The sequence below is a fragment of the Notamacropus eugenii genome, chromosome 1 (genome assembly GCF_028372415.1).
Source record: "Notamacropus eugenii isolate mMacEug1 chromosome 1, mMacEug1.pri_v2, whole genome shotgun sequence".
Lineage (NCBI taxonomy): Eukaryota > Metazoa > Chordata > Mammalia > Diprotodontia > Macropodidae > Notamacropus > Notamacropus eugenii.
This window is the reverse complement of record NC_092872.1, coordinates 696,546,138-696,565,150: the sequence shown is the minus strand read 5'-3', so window position 1 is coordinate 696,565,150 and position 19,013 is coordinate 696,546,138. Positions and strand designations below refer to the sequence as shown.

General features: G+C 43.7%; 1 protein-coding gene across 5 annotated transcripts in view; it reads right to left on the bottom strand.

The window, feature by feature from the left end:
• Positions 1–19,013, bottom strand: part of DUS2 (dihydrouridine synthase 2) — a 69,551-nt gene that overhangs the window by 22,680 nt on the left and 27,858 nt on the right. For 4 of the 5 annotated variants that reach the window (XM_072636139.1, XM_072636140.1, XM_072636138.1 and 1 more), the window contains 6 exons: positions 9,348–9,439; positions 8,341–8,384; positions 6,561–6,621; positions 4,859–4,906; positions 2,326–2,391; positions 1,961–2,031 (listed from right to left, as the gene is read on the bottom strand). In XM_072636139.1, the coding sequence (XP_072492240.1) occupies positions 1,961–2,031; positions 2,326–2,391; positions 4,859–4,906; positions 6,561–6,621; positions 8,341–8,384; positions 9,348–9,439 (382 nt within the window). Of the gene's footprint in view, positions 1–1,960; positions 2,032–2,325; positions 2,392–4,858; positions 4,907–6,560; positions 6,622–8,340; positions 8,385–9,347; positions 9,440–16,371; positions 16,391–19,013 lie in introns of those variants that run through there. The other variant, XM_072636141.1, reaches the window with a different exon arrangement.

Below are 19,013 nucleotides of genomic sequence, written 5' to 3'. Positions count from 1 at the left end.
CTGCTGAGAGCAGGGGAGGGGTCCCTCCACTTTGCTCCAATGAGAACAAAATCTCCAAGAAAAGACCACTGGTGTTTATGATCCTTTTTTACACTCCACTAATCTCACCATCAGGGTACCAACCACCTCTGCCATCCAGAAGACTACTGTGAACTCAGAAACCAGCCCACCGGGGCACAGCCTTGAAGCCCATGCAGGTATACTCCCCAGGAGAGCAGTGACACCACTGCAGGGTCCTCAGGGCAGCATGCATACAACTAGTACAGTGAATAAAACGAGGTTCAAAGACTGAACAAGACTGGTTACTTGGTTTTCCTTGGAAAACATCAATTTGATCCTAGCTTTGGGAAGACAGCTGACTGGTAATAATCTATAGGGGCAAAGGCTGCTTATAGCAAACATCCAGACATTGGTAAGCAACAGTGGCCAGTGACTACAGAGGGAAAAGAAAGGTCATCTGGGAACACTGGATTTGGGCTGACAGCCTTGTTTGCTTCAGCAGGTCCTAAAGGCATCACTATGCTACAACGTCATTCAGTAACTGAAGCTCACAGCCCCACAGTACACAAGGACAACGTAGAGAGCATTGTGTACGATGGTGTGACAAGTGAAGACCTTCTATAAAACTCATCTTAAGAGTAATGCCAGCCCCTAGTTTTCTTCTCTTCTTAGGATATTTTATTAAGTTTGGAACATCTTAAAATTTTGTGACCCAAAGGGCACCACTCATCACAGGAGCTTTGAGGGTCTTATGAGCTTGACTACTTCGGTGCAGATGGGGTCCATGCCCAGGAATCGCCCACCTGAGAAGGCTGAATGAAAATGATGTAGCAATATTACCCATGATGGTAAAGAGATGATCACGAGGCTGCACCCTTCTGCATCCCAGAAAAAGGAACTTCTGCTATTATATGAATGTCAAGAAAATGGTAAGCTCATTTCCATGGGGTGACTGCCCCTTTTTCTTACGAATAAGAGTTGAGTGTAAGAGCTGACTATTTAAGGCTGGTTTTAAGATAAAACCCATCTGGCCTGAGGATGTAGGAGAATCCATTCCTTTCCTGTAACAAGTAGTGTGGTACAAAGGAAAGATTATGAGATCTGAAGTCAGCCCTTGGTTCAAATCCTAGCTCTGCCCCTTTGGGTAAGTTTCTTCTCTCTGAGTCTTGGATTTCTTATCTGTAAAATGATAGAACTCAATGAAATGATCTCTAAATCTATGATCTTGTAAGTCACTGTGAAGGGTTAATGAAATATTAAATATCTTCCCTGTACATTTATAGGCCTACGTCACTACATGTATTGTCCTTTGTCCTTAGAACAGGGGCCATGTTACCAGGACTAAAAGGTCAACTTATACCTGGCCAATGCCTCTTCCTAGAAGGGTTGGCCACCCTTCTAGGAATATATGGAATCAATCCTGAGTCCTTTTGACACTAACATTTTGCTATATCAATCACAGATGTCTTGCACCTTTGACCTCTGGCCCAGTCCCCAGCTGCTACACATCCTGTGCTAAGTCACCTATGGCTCTTGCGCCAAGTCAATCAGGTGCTGTCATAGACGGCCCTGGCACTGAACTCTGAAACTGGATATAACCTGGAGAAACTGCTCTGCTCTTTGGGGTCTCAGCTCTGCCCGGGATAGTTTCCCAGTTTCTCAGGAACTGAAATCAAGGGGCTCTCCAGCATGTGAACTCAGATGTTCGTGCTTCCCCTTTTTGGTGAGGCATGTAAATATTCCTATTGCTCTGTTAGGCTTTATCTATATTTCTTTAATATTGTTTTATATTGTCCTTGCATGCAGAATAAATGTTACGCTGATTCTAATTTAGTGTGAAGAGTGCACATTAGACTGTGCAACCCGATCCTAAAAAAAAGTTAAAGCAGCTGTATGTATTTTCTTAACAAAATACACTGAGAATTCTTAGAAGTCCTCCTTTCCCATCAAATGTACTTACCTTCCATGGACCGCAATGGCTGCTACTCCAGTCCTCTCTATTCGCTTCACAAGATTCAATGTGTCCTCAAGCTAAGGAAAATGACCAAGAGGGGCATGTTACTCCATTTTTTTGAGAACTGGATTACTGTCACCTAACTCACAAAGGGACCTCAGCTCTTCTCAGGCGGCCCTCCCCAACCCCAATTCAAATCAATAAACATTTACTAGGTGCCTACGTGCCAGGCACTGTACTACAAAAGAGGCAAAAGACAGTCCCTGTCCTGAAGAAGTTTATCATCTCATCATCTCATTCTGCTATCTCCCTGCTCCCCCAGCTTCCTTAGAGACTGATCAGCTCTTTTCAATGTAATGAACTGTGTTTACCGTTGGCAGGATCCGAATCTTGCAGGTCACTGGTTTGCAAATCCCTTTAACAAGGGTACTCAGAATCTGTAGAGAGAGGGAGAAACAAGAGTATTTGGGGTAGTAACTCTATTCTATGTTCACTCCTTAATTAAAAACAGTAAGTTGTTATATAAATTGCTTCAGGTGTAGTAACAAGACCTACATACCCCATGCTGTAGACATGGCGTGTATGAGTGCGTTTGCGTGACTGTGACAGTGGACAAAGCTCTGACCTTGGGTCAGAAGGTCTGGGTTAAAATGGTGTTTCTGGTTATTTGCTCCCAAGGTGACCTTGGGCAAAGTAACTTAACCTCATTGGACTTCAGTCCCTTCCGCTGTAAAATGAAGGAAAGGGTTGAACTACATCATTCTGAAACCCCCTTCTCACTCTAAATCCTATGATATAAGCAGGGGTAAAATGGCAACCAAGCTTGAAACCTAGCCAACCAAGTGGACCTGCCGGTAACGCTCCCTCTCACACATCAGCACGGGCAAAGGCACCACCATGTTTTATAACCTTCAGCAAGAGCTTCATGTGATAACAGAATGTGAAAGCACAAGATGAAGGCCCCAGAGGCATTCAGAAGAATGTCCCTGGCTAACCTCTGAGCTTCTCCATCAGGGCCCTTTGGACCATGGGCTACGTGAGGCCACAGAACAGGATGACAGCAGCATTTCTATAATGTCTTCAAGTTTCAAGAGTACCTGTTTTACAACTACCTATGAAGTAAATAAGCAGTGTGAAACTTGCAGACCCCATTTTACAGATGTGTGAGTTGTGGCTCAAAAGTGAAGTGCCTTTTCCAGGGTCGCAAAACTAATTCTGAACTGGCATTCAGACCAGAAGTGCTACCACTTGAAGTAAGAGTTCCAACTCTCTCCTCTCTCCCCCAACAAAACTGTGGGTCTTACACCCTTTCTCAGCCCAGAATGAGTCATGTTCATTCCTTACACAGTCTGTTTTCCCCAGCTAAGCTTTGTCTTCATTTTGCAGTTCTGCTCCATGGGAGGATCTAATGAGACTGAGACAATACAATTAACACTGGCCAGGAGGGTCTAACTAGTCTTGGATGTTACTGCAGGCAGCTCCCCTCATCCCGAAATGGAACTATCCCATCAATGCCTTTCATAGAGACAGGCAGAAGGTTTTCATTTGTAGTCAGCCCTCCAAGATTCCCTGTTCTACAGCTTTATTTAACTTACTGGCATAAGCTCTGACTGGCCATGTTCAGCGCCTGCCTGCTTGGAGAACTGGCTCTTGACCCAAGGGACTGACGTTCCATCCTCACTACTTCGACATCTCTGCCGCCTCCTCAGTTCAGGCTGCCACCCACCCAGGCCTGCTGTCCTGGTCTATCTTGGTCTAGGTCCCCAAAGGCTCCTAACCAAAGCACAGAGGCATTCCCCTGTTCATGAAGATCATGATCACAGTTCAATACGTGGACTGTCCGTCTGTCTGTCACCCTTCACTCTTCCTTGTCCCACCTCCTCTTCTGCTCATGCAGGTCTCATGTACTGTTTTTCTGCCCAAATCAGGGCTGGGGATGTGCTGCATCCAATACATACCCAATGTCATCCTCCTCCTCCTCGTCCTCCTCATCACTAGCATTTATGTAACATTTTAAGGTTTTCAAAGCTCTTAACAAGGATCATCTCATGTGATCCTGACAACTACCCTGTGAGAGAGGTGCTATTATTATCCTCATTTTACAAATGAGAAAACTGTGGCTGAGAAAGTTTATGTGACTTGCCCAAGGTTACGCTGCTGGTGCCTGAGGCCAAATTTGAATTCAGGTCTTCCTGTGCTCTACATACTGTGCCACCTAACTAACCCATCATCTACCTTTCCACTGTTCTTTGGGTCACTTGGCATTTTGATTCTTTTGCTTCTAGGCAGCGAGATGATGTAGTAGACAGAGCACTGTGGCTTGGGGTTAGAAGACCTAAGTTCAAATCAGGCCTCAGACACTGACTAGCTGTGTGACCCTGGCCAAGTCCTCGTCTGTCAAATGGGGGAAGCAATGGCACCTAGCTCAAAGAGTTGTTGTGAGGATGAAATGAGACATCTGAAAGGCATTTTGCAAACCTTAAAGTGCTAGATAAATGATAATTGCTGTTACTAATACCTTACTCATGGCTTACACTCTCCCAGAGCTACCTAGGGCATTAAGAGGTTGGTCAATGCAGTAAGAGGCAGGGCTGGAAGACGGGTCTACCCACTGCACTGCGGGTCTGCCTCATACTTTTGTGAGGTCTTAACTCCATAAGAATAGCTATAAATGTCCAGCCCAGTGGTGAATTTAAGCAGAACACCTCCAAAATTCACCTAACTTGTCCAGTGCACACAGAGAAAGATACAGTGGGGAAGGGTCAGGACCTTGCTTGATATCCTGCCGAAGCTAGAAACACAAGGTAGATTATGAATCTGCTTTTATGTAATTTCTAGAATCTGAATGAGGTTAGTAGAAATATGTTGCAGTCTAGTCTAGGAAAGTGTGAATTATTCACTCACCTTCTCAATTTTGTCAGGGTCAGAAAGAAGTGCTGCTCCCATTCCTCCCTAAGAAAAAGCACAAGAGAAAAGACTGATTCTAACACGAATATACCTACCAGCTCTCAGTATTGTCCATTTTTTGCAAAGGACCTACCTCTGAGGGACTTGAGCTATCATCAGGGGGTGGCATTAGTCTTCATTAATAACTTCTCCACACATGGATGAAAAGCCATAGCCATCTTAGGGATAAATATATGGGGACTTGGGAGACAGTGCACCCCAATCCCATGGTAAGGAACAGTATTCAAAACAAAAACAAATGGAAAGCCTGGAGAGATTTCAACCTGTTGACTGTATCCAGTCATTTCATCCTTACTTCCCTCAAACATTCTAAATCTAAGGTTTTATAAGTTCTCTCCCTCTTTTCCCCAACCTATGACATCAAATCCAATTCAGGCTTTAACTAATGGAGGCCATTAGCCCATAAAGCATCTAAAACAGTGTGAAGCCCAATGACTCACCTAGCATGCTGCCATATTAACAACAGTATGGGGGATTGAGGGGGAGAGAATTCGAGCAGTAATTATTTTAACATTAATATGTGCCAAGTATTAATGAATGCCCACGGGACACATTGAAAAGGATTATTTTAAATAATGACTATTTAATTTTATGTTTGAGGAAGACAGATTAAATATCAGAGGGATAATTAAACTTATAGACTCACTCAAGCGGAGCCTGTGATGCTGGATGCATCCTGAGTGATCATCTGCAGCTGAGACTTGAGACTCTAACTTGGTGACAGGTGACAAGTATGAAGGGCTAGAAGGTGCTCCCAGCAGTTCTCAGAAGGAACCTTATTCTTTACCGAACAGTGACAGCTAATACTGACAGAAAGGGCACTTTCAAGCTTTACACACATTATCTCAACAGCCTCACAACAACCTGAGGATACTGAGACTCAGAGCAGCCAGGTAACTGGCCTGCAGCCACATCCCCATGAAGTGTTGGAGGCAGGCTGTCCAGACTCCAAGTCTAGAGCCCCTTCCATGATACTATGCTAGGGGTTGAAAAACCATAGCCTGTCTGCCACTTATATTAGTACGGCTTGTGAGCTGAGAAGGGTTTTAAAAACATTTTATTGCATTTTAAAATGTAAAAAATGCTCTTGGTTTCCAGGCTGTACAAAAACAGGTGACAGGCTGAATTTGGCCATCAGGTCGCATGTAGTTTGTCGACCTTTGTGCTACACAACTAATAGGAAGCTCTTCATAGACAAATCAGATGGAACGCAAGTATTCAAGTTTACACTGGCCACATGAGACTTCTAGGTCCTAAGGTGTAAAAAGTGGTACAGAAGGCTATTTTTCATATGTCCTTTGCCTCATGTCCCCTTGGGTAGTTATACAGCTTCCTGGACCAAATCAAAGATACTTACAGGGCTGAATAGTCCAGAAGACAACAAATATTCGTTGAAGTAAATAGAAAGCAAATCGTCCTACCCCTATGGAGTCTGGGTTACAGAACAACATTTTTATTGAACCCAGACACTCCAGTCAGTCAAGCCGTCACATCTGGACTATCTTTTCAAAGATTAAAACAGATCAGCTGACTGAACCTATGACTGTCAACAAAGAAAGTAACTGTAAGGACTGATTTAATGCATACCAATTACACATCTATGTTTCATTCTATATCTCAGAAGGAAATATCAGCTTACCTTAGTGGAGTATTCTTTTGGACAACCCATGTTAACATCAACTCCAGCTACATCATTCTCACTAGGAAAAAGAAGGAACAAAAGAAATAACTATTTCACTCAAAGAAAGAAGAAAGCCTAAGTAAGAAAAGGCAAGGGGGGCAGGTCGGCTGAGATTGGTGGTCACAGAGGGCCAGTCTGACAGCCGTACTGGCGCCCCCAAGAAAACAATGGAGCTCCAAGGAGGCCTCTAGCACGCTAAGGGGTCCTCTGCGGAGGACTTCCACGAGGACAGAGAGGAAAATGGCACAGGATGGACAGGAAGATGTGGAGGGATGATCTATGCTGGTGGGAGGAGTGCACCAGCTGATGCCATGGGCCTATCTAAGCAGAGGTGTGCCCGGAGATCTGGGATGCCACGCACACACAGCTCATCGCTCAGGGTAGACACAGCAATTTTGCTGGGCAGCATGGAAGCGGAAGAAGCCTCTGAAACCTCACTGAACGCAGAAGTCTGATTATGTCTCTCAGAGCCTCAGCCAGAGAAGGAAGCTCTGACTATCCCCCCACAGAGCTAAGAGGCAGCATGCCATCCTCAGGTGGGACCTCTCCAAAGCCGAAGCATGCTCCAGGACCAAGGGCACAACCAGAAGAAGCTCGAGGAACAATGGCCTGTGTGGGGATCACTGAAGACCATTCTGGCCTGGGCCGCTGCTTGTCAGAGTACAACATATGCACACCCCACCACCTTGATGGCAGGTACGTGGACTTTCTGCTGTCCTCAATGGACGCAGCGATCATCTACCTCCTTTTCCGCATGTGATGAGGCCAACATTTCAAAGACCCACAATTTCTCTGGTATAAGCACCTCGCCCCCAACCAAGGCAGACCACAACTTCTTTAGTGTATGCCTCTAGTGGTGAAGAGCCCCTTAGAACCTAATGCAACTGCTTGGCACAATGATCAGTCACACAAACACTGTCTTCTGGGAGCCCAAAGGTAAAGCCTTTCTGGATGGAGGGGTTTGAATTCTTCTGACAGCCTCAGAGAGCTACCTCTGTCTCACAATGAAGCACTGGAGGAGGCCTGTCCTAGGGCACATGTAATAACACTAACAGCTCAGACTCACAGCGAGCTTCTCCCACAATACCCCTGTGAGCTAGGTGGCGCCAAGGATGATTAACAGCATTATGCATTATGCAGAGGGAAACTGAGGCTCCAAGAAGGTAAACGATTATTGTCTGTGACCACACAGCTACTACTAAGTGTTGGAGCTAGTGGTCTTTCCATGACACAAAGGGGGAAGAAAGCAGGCTCTCCTACCCAGTGTCATGGATATAAACAGCAGACGCTCTATATGTTCAGAAAGAGGAGGTGTTTGAGGAAGTTTGATCTAACTTAGAAAGGGATTCACAAACTTCACACTTGTTTACAAACAGCTCCAGCAGATGCTGCTGTACTTGAGACTCTAAGACTCCTTCAAATTGGTATCTTAGAAGAGATATGTTTGAAAAGTTGGCCCCATACACCTCATAAGGCGGCTCATCCACTTCTGGTCTTTGCAGGTGCACCTCAGTCACAAGGATTTCCATGCGCCTTGACCTTGCCTTTCAAATTCTTTAGAGGGACCAAGGTACTTCCCTCAGAAAGTAAATGGTGCACTCTGGGTCAGTGCTACCGGAGTGATGTTTGAAATGCTGATCAAGCAGTACCATTACCAATGTAGTAAGATAGCTAGCGCTCCAGTGGTCCATCAGAAAGGCAAATGAAAAACTTACGATAAACTTCGGGCAGAACTTACATAAGCTTGGCTACAGCAAGGGCTCGCTCAGCATCTGCAGATCCCTGGGAACACAAAGTAAGACATTAATAACAAGTCTGGCAAGTGTATAGACACATGAAGCACAGATAGGAATCTGGCTACTGTTCTCTCTTGAAAGGATATTATCATCCACATTTAAGTTTAAGGGGCGAGAACATTTGAAAACCAGAAGATCGAGCTGATGCTGAAGCTTTTTAAGGCTAGAAGGGCATTTAGGATCTACTCTTGAAAAGATACCAAGAAATGTTCACATCAGAGAACAAAAGGATTATAACCTCACAGCTGGTGGGGGCCTTAAAGATCCTCTAGCCCTGGCCACCACCCAACATTCCCTTCTGCGAATGAGGAAGCTGAGCCCCAAAGAGAGTCAGTAACATGCCCAATGTCATGTAGGAAGGAAGCGGCCAAACGGTGGAACGACCCCTGGTCTATTAAATCAGGGGGACGTTATCTTGCGCCACACTGCCTCCCACAGGTAGAGATGTGAGAAGAAATCCTCTTCCCCAAAACTCATCTTTCAAAAGTCGAGGGAAAAATATGGGTATTTTTTTTCTGGAAAAAACTAATTCTGGTAGTTCTAGACAATATTGATATGAAGGCCTGGAAATGAATAATGAGGGGTACTGAAAATAAAGAGAAATAACTCAAGCTAAACAGCCGGATTGTTCCTTTTAAGTATATAAAAATTAAATTCTCAAACAGAAAAATACAGCAGACTATTTCTTGGCTCAGATAAAGTGTACTGTAATACATGTTTATCATTCTCAGAAAATCTCAGTTCTTAGGGGTCAGAACAGGGTCAGCGTATGCTGCTGATGACAACAGCACTTTACACATGGGCAGCATGCTGACTGAGGAAGCAAACTTTAGGATAACAGAGGCAGTGTTCAGAAGGCGGGTCAGCAAGGGCATGACAAGCAACACAGGAGCGAGGGAAGGAGGCCAGCGGGGCTGAGCCGAGTCAGGCAGCACCTTCAGGCCCTCACCATCTGAAAGACGACCTTGTTCCGCTCTCTTTCACAGGTACGGAAAACGACTCTCTCATCAGGGGTTACAAAGTCAACGGTATCCAGCACCTCTATATGGAAAGAGGAAAAATCCAGAAAGGGTTGCAATCAGAGAGGAGGAACAATCTCAGGGCAAGGCCTGGAACGCAGCAGGCTCTTAAAAACATTTACTTATTGACAGTCGCTTCCCGCTGGCTATTCTGACCAAATGATGCCAAAGGATCCTTGTGACAGGGAGAGAGTGGTTGCTTAAGTCAGCGATCTCGCAGCTAGTTCCTCACCTGTCCAATAAGGAAGGGGGATCTGGTGACCTTTAAGGTCTTTTCCAGATCTAAAATTCAATGCCATTATGTTTTAATTTCCTCCTCATTGGAGGTGAGTTCACCCCTTTCATTTTTAATGTTAGTAATTTGGTTTTCTTCTTTCTTTTTTTTGATCAGATTAACCAAAGGTTTATCAATTTTATTAGTTTTTTCATAAAACCAACTATTGGTTTTATTTATTAATTCAATAGTTTTCTTTATTTCAATTTTATTAATCTCTCCTTTGGTTTTCAGTATTTCTAATTTGGTATTTACTTGGGGATTTTCAATTTGTTCTTTTTCTAGCTTTTTCAACTGCAAGCCTAAGTCATTGATCTCCTCTTTCTCTATTTTATTTATGTAAGCATTCAGAGATATAAAACTTCCCCTAATAACTGCTTTTGCAGTGTCCCATAAGTTTTGGTACGTTGTCTCACTATTGTCATTCTCTTGAATGAAGTTGTTGATTGTTTCTATGATTTCTTCTTTAACCCAATCCTTCTTTAGAATTAGATTATTTAGTTTCCAATTGATTTTTGGTTTCTCTTTCCATGGCCTTTTATTACATGTAATTTTTAATGCATTATGATCTGAAAAGGATGCATTGATTATCTCTACCTTTCTGCACTGGATTGTGAGATTTTTATGTCCTAGTACATGGTCAATTTTTGTAAATGTTCCATGTACCGCTGAGAAAAAGGTATATTCCTTTCTATTCCCATTTAATTTTCTCCAAAGATCTATCATATCTACCTTATCCAGAGTTTTATTTACCTCCTTAACCTCTTTCTTGTTTATTTTAAGGTTGGATTTATCTAGTTCAGAGAGGGGGAGGTTGAGGTCCCCCACTAGTATAGTTTTGCTATCAATTTCTTCCTTCAACTCCCCCAACCTCTCTTCTAAGAATCTGGATGCTATACCACTTGGAGCATACATGTTTAGTAATGATATTGCTTCATTGTCTATGGTGCCTTTTAGTAGGATATAGTTTCCATCCTTATCCCTTTTGATTAGATCTATTTCTGCTTTTGCTTTGTCTGAGATTAGGATTGCTACTCCTGCCTTTCTTACATGAGCTGAAGCACAATATATTCTGCTCCATCCTTTGACCTTTATCCTATGTGTATCCCCCCCGTTTCAAATGTGTTTCTTGTAAACAGCATATTGTTGGATTATGGCTTTTAATCCATTCTGCTATCCGTCTCCGTTTTATGGGAGAGTTCATCCCATTCACATTCACAGTTATGATTACAATCTGTGTATTTCCCTCCACCCTCTTTCCCACCATTTGTGCTTTTAACTCTCCCGTCTCCCTTCCCCTCCTCAATAGTATTCACTTTTCTCCCCCTCCTCCTGCAGCCTTCCCCTCCTTCTTTTGACCCCCCTCCCTTTTAGTCCCCTTTACTCTTATTGCTTCTTTCCTCCCTTTTAGCCACCCTCCCCTTTCTTCTCCCTTCCCCTCCTACTACCTATATAGCTAGTTAGGATTATCTGCTTAAGGTTATTGTTCCCTCCTTTGAACAAATCAGATGAGAGTACCTCTCAAACAATGCTCATCTCCCTCCCCTCCTTCCCCCTACTATAGTTTTGTACTTCTTCCTGTGATATGATTTGCCATTTTCTGCTTCCCCCTTTCCACACCTCCTATTACATTCCCTTCTTATACTTAAATCATATTTTTGACATGACATCATTTACTTTTTGCCCGTTCCCTCTACATATATCCCTTTTATCATAATAGCTGCACAGTTCTCAAGATTAACAGGTATCACCTTCCCTTACAGGGAGGTAAACAGATTGCCCTAATTGAGTTGCAAGTTTTTGTTTTTGTTTTTTCCCCTCTGTTTACCTTTTTATGATTCTCTGGAGACCTGCATTTGAAGATCAAATTGTCTATTGAGTTCTGGTGTTTTGGTCAGGAAGCTCTGGAAATCCCTTATTTCGTTGAATGACTTTCTCCTTGCCTGAAATGTTATGCTGAACTTTGCTGGGTAGTTGATCCTCGGTTGGAGTCCCAACTCCTTTGCCTTACGGAATATTGGGTTCCAATTCTTTCGATCTTTTAATGTAGAAGCTGCAAGGTCCTGTGTGATCCTGACTGTGTGACCTTGATATTTAAATTGTTTCTTTCTGGCTGCTTGTAGTATTTTCTCCTTCACTTGATAGCTCTGGAATTTGGCAACTATATTTCTTGGGGTTTTGAGTTTGGGATCCCTTTCCGGTGGGGAACGGTGGATTCTTTCGATGACTATTTTGCCCTCTGAGTCTAGTACTTCTGGGCAGTTTTCCTTGATGATTTCCTGGAAGATATTGTCCAGACTCTTTTCTTCATCATGGGTTTCTGGCAGGCCAATAATTCTTAGATTTTCTCTCCTGGATCTATTTTCCAGGTCAGTTGTTTTTCCAATTAAATATTTTAGATTTTCTTCCATCTTTTCATTCTTTAGATTTTGTTTGACTGATTCTTGTTGCCTCATTGAGTCATTAGTTTCTACTTGCCCAATTCTAATCTTGATCGTATTGTTTTCTTCAGTTAGCTTTCGCATCTCCTTTTCCATCTGGCCAATTTTTCCCTTTAAGGAGCTATTTTCTCCATTTAATTTTTGTACTTCTTTTTCCATTCGACCAATTTTCCCAGTTAGGTTTTGGGTTTCCTTTTCCATCTGATCAATTTTCCCTATTAGGTTTTGAGTTTCCTTGTCCGTTTGATTAACTCTTCCTTTTAGGGAATTATTCTCTCCAGTTAATTTTTGAACTTCCTTTTCCATTTCTTCAATTTTCTTTTTCAGATTGATGTTCTCATCAGTGAATTCTTTTTTTATGGTTTTAAAATCATTGGCCAGTTTTTCTTTTATATCCTTCTTCAGACGTTCCAGGTAATCTAGTTGTGCTTGCGAGAAATTCATAGTCCCATCTGAGGTTTCAGATGGAAGTACAGTCTCAGCTCTGACCTCTTTGGTGTTTGTGTTTTGGTCCTTATCCCCATAGAAAGATTCTATGGTTTTTTCACTTTTCGTCTGCTTTTTCCGATTCATGATGTTGGCTGAGTGTTGTAGCTTTTGGTTCTTTCAGTCAGAAGGTACAGATCTTCAAGTTGAGTTGATGTTTGTCTAGGCTAAAAGCAGGCTTTTTTTTTTTTGTTGTTGTTGTTGTTGTTGTTGTTTCCCAGATCAACCCTGGGTTTAGCTTGATAAGTGTGTGGGAGGTGTGGTCTGGTCTCAGGATATCTCCTCAGCTGGCCTGAGGCAAAGGCAAGGTCCGGGGGATGGTGATCCCAGCTTCCCTATTGTCTTCCCTTTTCCCCTGGAGGGCTGGGGCACGCCTAGAGGCTAATGCGTGTTCCCGCCCCTCCTGGGGCTCGTCTCCCGGGCTGAGGCTTGCTTGGGTCTCAGTGCGAATTTTTCTCTGCCCTGGGTCGTCTGTCCCTCCAGATAGCCTCCACCACGGTGGGAAGAATCCCCCTTTGCCACCTCTCCAGCCTCTGGTGTTATGAGACCACCCGCCCCCTTCTGCTGCTCCCACTGATCCAGGATCAATCTGGGGAAGAATTTTATGGTTCCCTCACGGTCATCGGGGGGGAGGGGAGAGCACTTACTGATCACTCCGGCATCCCAGCTCCTGGATGTTCAAGTAGTGACCCACTGAAGTCCCGTCTTTAGGCTGAAGATTTCAAAGGCTGTTGCGCTGATATGGTTGGCTCGGCCTGGCTTATCTCCTGCTCCGCTGGTCTCGCCCGCCACTCTCGGGCCCCTCGGGTCGCCTCCGCCCTGCCGCGCCGACCGCGCTGCGCTATGCGCCGGGCTCTTACCCCCGCGGAACAGATCCCTCCCGTGGACCTTCCAGTCCAGCCTGGGCTCCGAATCTGTCAAAGTCCGTCTCCCACTGGATTCTACACCTCCAAAGTCTGGTCAGACTCTCCCCCCAGAGATATCCAAAGGAGTTTTTCCAGGAGCTTAGGTGAGTCGTTGCTTTCACTCCGCCATCTTGGCTCCGCCCCAATCCCTCCTTTGTATTTTAAGGAAGGCAACCAAACTCTCAATGCCATTATGGAAAAACACATTATTTTATACAGATCTCTAACTGCCTCTCAGATTTTATACAGGCAGAGAGAAGGCACAACTTTCAAGGACAGAAACATCTCAATGACCCAGCACTATGTGTAACTGGATTGTCTATGTAATATTCCAGATAATCCCACTCAATGTCCACACCATGACCTCCAATCCCTAGACTCCTCAATTCTCTCCCAGGCCATCTCCCCTACCCTAGCCACTCTCTCCTTTTTTCTCCATCTTGACCCCCTTGGTGAACTGACTCAACTCTACCCTTGAATCCCTAGCCCCTTTAGTATATGGTGATTATGGCCAGTCAAGCCTCAGCACTGGATCAATCCTGCCATTTGCTACCTTCACTCCTACACATGTACTGCTAAACAAAGATGGAAAGAAACACAACTGTTCTGACTGGATCCACTACCAATGTATGTTACACAGCTTCAACTGGGCCCCCACTGCCACCAGGCAATCCTACTTTACCTCCCTTATCAATTCACTCTCCCACTCAACAGCAAACCTTCTCATCCCTCCTCAGACTTCCCATGGCTCTCCTCTGCCCCCTCTATTCTCTCAGCTCAGAACTTTGCCTCATATTTTACAGAAAAAAAATGAGGCCATTCCCTATGAACTCCCTCCTCTCCCTTTCTCATTTCCTATCACTCAGGGGTCTTCTACCACTCGTTCCCTCTTCATTTCTGTCTTACTCTGCATCAAGGCTAACGCTAACCTGAGAGATCCCACTCCATCCCATCTCCTCCAGACTTCCGCCTCTATCCTCTCTACTCTCTCATTTATTTTCAGTCTCTCCCTGTCTAATGGCTCCTTCCTTACTGCTTACCAACTTGATTATGTTCCTCTATCCTGGAAAAAAGACACCCAAAAAATGCTGTTATGTAATCCCCCCATACAAAAGGCACCTCCACTTTCTCTCCTTTCTCTCTCTTCTCAGCCCCTTATGATGTGACCCTCGCCAAAGTTACTAACGCTCTCCTAGTTACTAAATCCAGCGGCCTTTTCTCAGTTCTCCTTCTCCTTAGCCTCTCTGGCCTTGGACACTCTTGACCACCCTCTCCTCCTCGACACTCTGGTTTTCAGGACGTTACTCTCTCCTTCCTATATGTCTCCTCCTTTTCTGTCTCCTTTGCCAGGTCCTCTTCTGGATCATGCCCTCTACAGAGGAATCCCACAGGGTTCTGTCCTGAGTGCTTTCTCTTCTCCCTCTATTGCTTCACCTAAATTTAATTACTATGATGGTGATCCTTGCCTCAACCCCTCTGCTGACCTCCAATCTTGCTTCTCCAGATACCTTTCAGACACCTTGACCTGGATATCCAGCAGTCATCTTAAACTCAACATGTCCAAGATAGAATTCATTATCTTTTCCCCAAACCCTCCTCCCCTCCTACCTTCCCTGTTACTGTAGAGGGCAACACCATTCCCCACCCCCTTTCAGGCTCACAAACTAGGAGTTATCCTGGATGGCTCATTATCTGTCATCTCCCCCCCTCCCCCCATATCCAAGCTGTTGCCAAGACCTGTTGATTTTTCCTTTCCAACATCTCTCAAACCTATCCCCTTCTCGGCAAGAGAGGGATGATAGAAGAGAGAGCAGATTGGTCATAGGGGCAATTAGAATGCTTGGTGTTTGGGGTGTGAGGGGACAAAAGGGGAGAAAATTTGGAACCCAAAATTTTGTTAAAATGAATGTTAAAAGTTAAATAAATAAATAAATTTAAAAAAAAAAAACAAAACCTATCCCCTTCTCTCCTCCAATGCTGCAATCTCCCTGGTGCAGGTCCTTATCACCTCACACCTTGATTACTGCAATAGTTTGCTGGTGAGTCTGCCTGCTTTGTCTCTCCCCACTCCAATCCAACCTCTATTTAGCCACTAAGGCGATTTTCTTAAAATAAAAAATACCACAACCCTCTTCACCTCCTCTATAAACTCCAGCGACTCCCTACTGCCTCCCAAGAGCAAATGTAAAATGCTCTTTTTGGCACTCACAGCCCTTCACAAACAACCCTCTCCTACCTTTCTAGTTTTCTTACAAGTTACTGCCCCCCACATGCTCTTTGATCTAGTGATGCCAGTGAGCTCCAGGCTGTTCTCTCAGCTCCAGGTATTTTCTCTGACTGACCCCAAGGTCTGGAACACTCTACCTCCTCTGCTCTGACTACTGACCTTCTTGGCTTCCTTTAAATCCAAGCTAAAATCTTACCTTCTAACAAGCAGCCTTTCTCAACAGATTTCTCTCTGCTAATTATTTCTTATTTAGTGTGCATATAGCTTGTGTGTATTTATTTGTTCTCTCCTCCATTAGACTGTGAGAAGGAATTCCTTCTTGAGGGAAGGAATTGTCTTTTGTCTCTTTCTGTATCCCCAGTGCCTACATAGTGCCTAGCATATGGTAGGAGCTTAATATATGTTTACTGATTAATAAGTGAACCTTACTGCAATAGCATTAATAATTATTAGTAATAGTGTCATCATTGTAATAATCCTATTGGAGATAACATGACAGTAGATCTGTGGTACTTTCTAGCAAAGTGTCTCTGGGGAGGTAGGGACTGGGGCGGGGGTCTGGAAAGCATCTTGGATTTAGAGTCACAGGGCCTGAGCTGGAACTGGGGCTTTGCTACTTACTGTTTGTAAGACGCTGGCTAAGTCCAGCACTTAGAACGGTGCCTGGCACACAGGGGGATTTGATTCAATTCTCTGAGACCCAGCTTCCTCATCTGTAAAATGAAGGGGTTGGAATAGACACCCATCAGCCCCAAACCTTTTCTGATGACCCAGGGGTCATCCTGAGGAAGATCACTGCCTGAAGGACATGTTAGGATGATCCCTTAGAAGAATAAAAAACTGACCCCAGTGGTTTTAAGCCCAAGTCAGCGTCCAAGAATCACACACACTTAAACCAATGGCCTTAAGGATTTGTTTCCATGAGCTTTTTTTCTTGGACTATTGATTTTAGCATTCTTCCATAATCACAGGTAAAAAATCTAGACCAAAAAAAGGCGAGTGTCTCTGGAAAACTCTTCTTCTTCTCTCTAGGAGTTAGTTTCCTTCTCTGTTCCCATATGTCAAAATTTTAATAGCTTCAGTCCCTTCATCTTCACTGTCAGTTTAAATGCCATTGGTTGGGGTTTTCCCCCAGTTGTCCCGCCTTCAGACTCTGGTTCAGGGGCAGAAATTGATTATTAACTGAACTGGATTCATTTGGCCCAGGCTCTCTGGCCATTCTTTCAAGGCTGAGTTCAGGTGCTGCTCCTTTGAAAGGCCTTTTTCCCCTAAGCTCTTAGTGCTGCCCACTGCCCTAATTCTTTGTATTTATTCTGCATATATCCTACATTGACTCATTTGTGAACTGACTGTCATGGGCTCCAAGGTCAAAACCAAAATCCTCTGCTTGGGATTCAAAGCCATTCACTCCCTAGCCCCTGCTGCCTTTCCAGTCTTCTGACACTTTGCTCCCTAAGACATACCCTTTAATCCAGTGACACTGGCCTCCTGGCTGTCTCACAAACAAGATCCTTCATCTCTTGGCTCCAGGCATTTTCTCTGGTTGTCCCCCAGACCTGAAGCCCTCTCTCTCCCTCCTCAACTCTGCCCACTGACCTCCCCAGCTTCCTTTAAGTCCCAACTAAAATCTCATTTTCTGCAGGAAACCTTTCCCAATGCCTCTGAATTTTAGTGCCTTTCCTCTGTTAATTATTTCCTATTTATTTCTGGTTTATGTATGTAATCTGTTTGTACATATTTGTGTGCTTGCTGTCTCCCCTTTGAGACTGTGAGCTCCATGAGGACAGGAAGTGTCTTTTGCCTTTTTTGTATCCCCAGTGCTTAGCACAATGCCTGGCACACAGTAGGCACTTAATAAATGTTGACTGATTGATTGAAGTTTGTAATTGTATTCCGCTGCATTGTGGGAGTACTCACTGAGTCACTAATTCATACCTGGAATGCTCTCCCTTCTCCCCTCTGCCTCTCAGAATTCCCAGCTTCCCTCAGGGCTCAGCTCAGGTAATACCAAGTCCTATATGAGGCCTTTCATTATTCCCCCAGCTGTTATGCTTCCCCTCTACCCAATTCTTTGTAGCTCTTTTTGAGGTGGTACGACCTTAGCTTTCTGAGCCATATTTCACACTATCCTAACCCTCCAGGACCCTCTGACAAGCCCTGGGTCTTTATTTACAATATTCTGTTGCTGAGAATGTCCTCTCTTCCCCTTTGCCCGCTGAATACCTGCCCATCCTTTACAGCCTAGCTCCTATCAGTAAGTAAATATCACAGATACAGCCAGTTCTGGCAAAAGTCAATCACAAACAAGAACAATTAGAAATGGAGCTCTAAGCTGCTGAGAGCAGGACTGAGGCTGTATATGACTCATCGTTAGATCTCCTATAGTTACCATGCAGCAGGGTTTTGTGCGTGGTAGGTTTTCACAAAATGTGATGAATATCCTATCATTTTATTTAGTCTTCTACAGAGAAGTATAAGGTTTTTGCCTTGATTAGAACTATTAACATAAATGTGCTTATATTTAAAAAGTTCATATAAATAAAATTTTAATGAACAGAAAGTTAATAATGAAAACCTTGGATGGGTTATTTTATGATGAAATCACCTCTATTTATCTATATAAATTCATAGTTTTGTATGATGGATTTTCATAAAATGAGGGATAGATTTAAATGGAAAAAAAGTTTAGATTTCCTACATATTATGAATTCCACAAGGCTGAGAAAACCATGCTAATCAAGACAGAAACCTCAAACTGGATAATTAACTTTGTCAATAAGCTATGAACAGACCATTCATAACAGACAATTCCATATAAAATTCATCCATATTCTAGTCTTGAAACAGCATTTCCTAAAATATCTACAGATGAAAAATGTCCTAATACTTTTCATATTTATCAACATGTTAAGAAACTTAACTGCTCTTACAGAAATTAAAAATATAAAAACAAAATAAACAAGCCTGTTTGTCCCATATTAGTAAACACAATGGCAGCCTGCTGGCCATTCCCACAAAGAAGCAGGCTTTTATCAAGGGAGAGGAAAGAAAGAAACATTTATACAGAATCTACTTTATGCCAAGCACTGTGCTAAGCGCTTCACAATTATGATCTCAACTGATTCTCACAACAAACCTGGGAGGCAGGTGCTATTATGATCTCCATCTGACAGATGAGAAAAGGAAGGCCAAAAGGTGATATGACTTGCCCAGGGTCACACTGCTAGCAAGTGCTAGAGGCACTTTGAGCTCAGTTCTTTCTG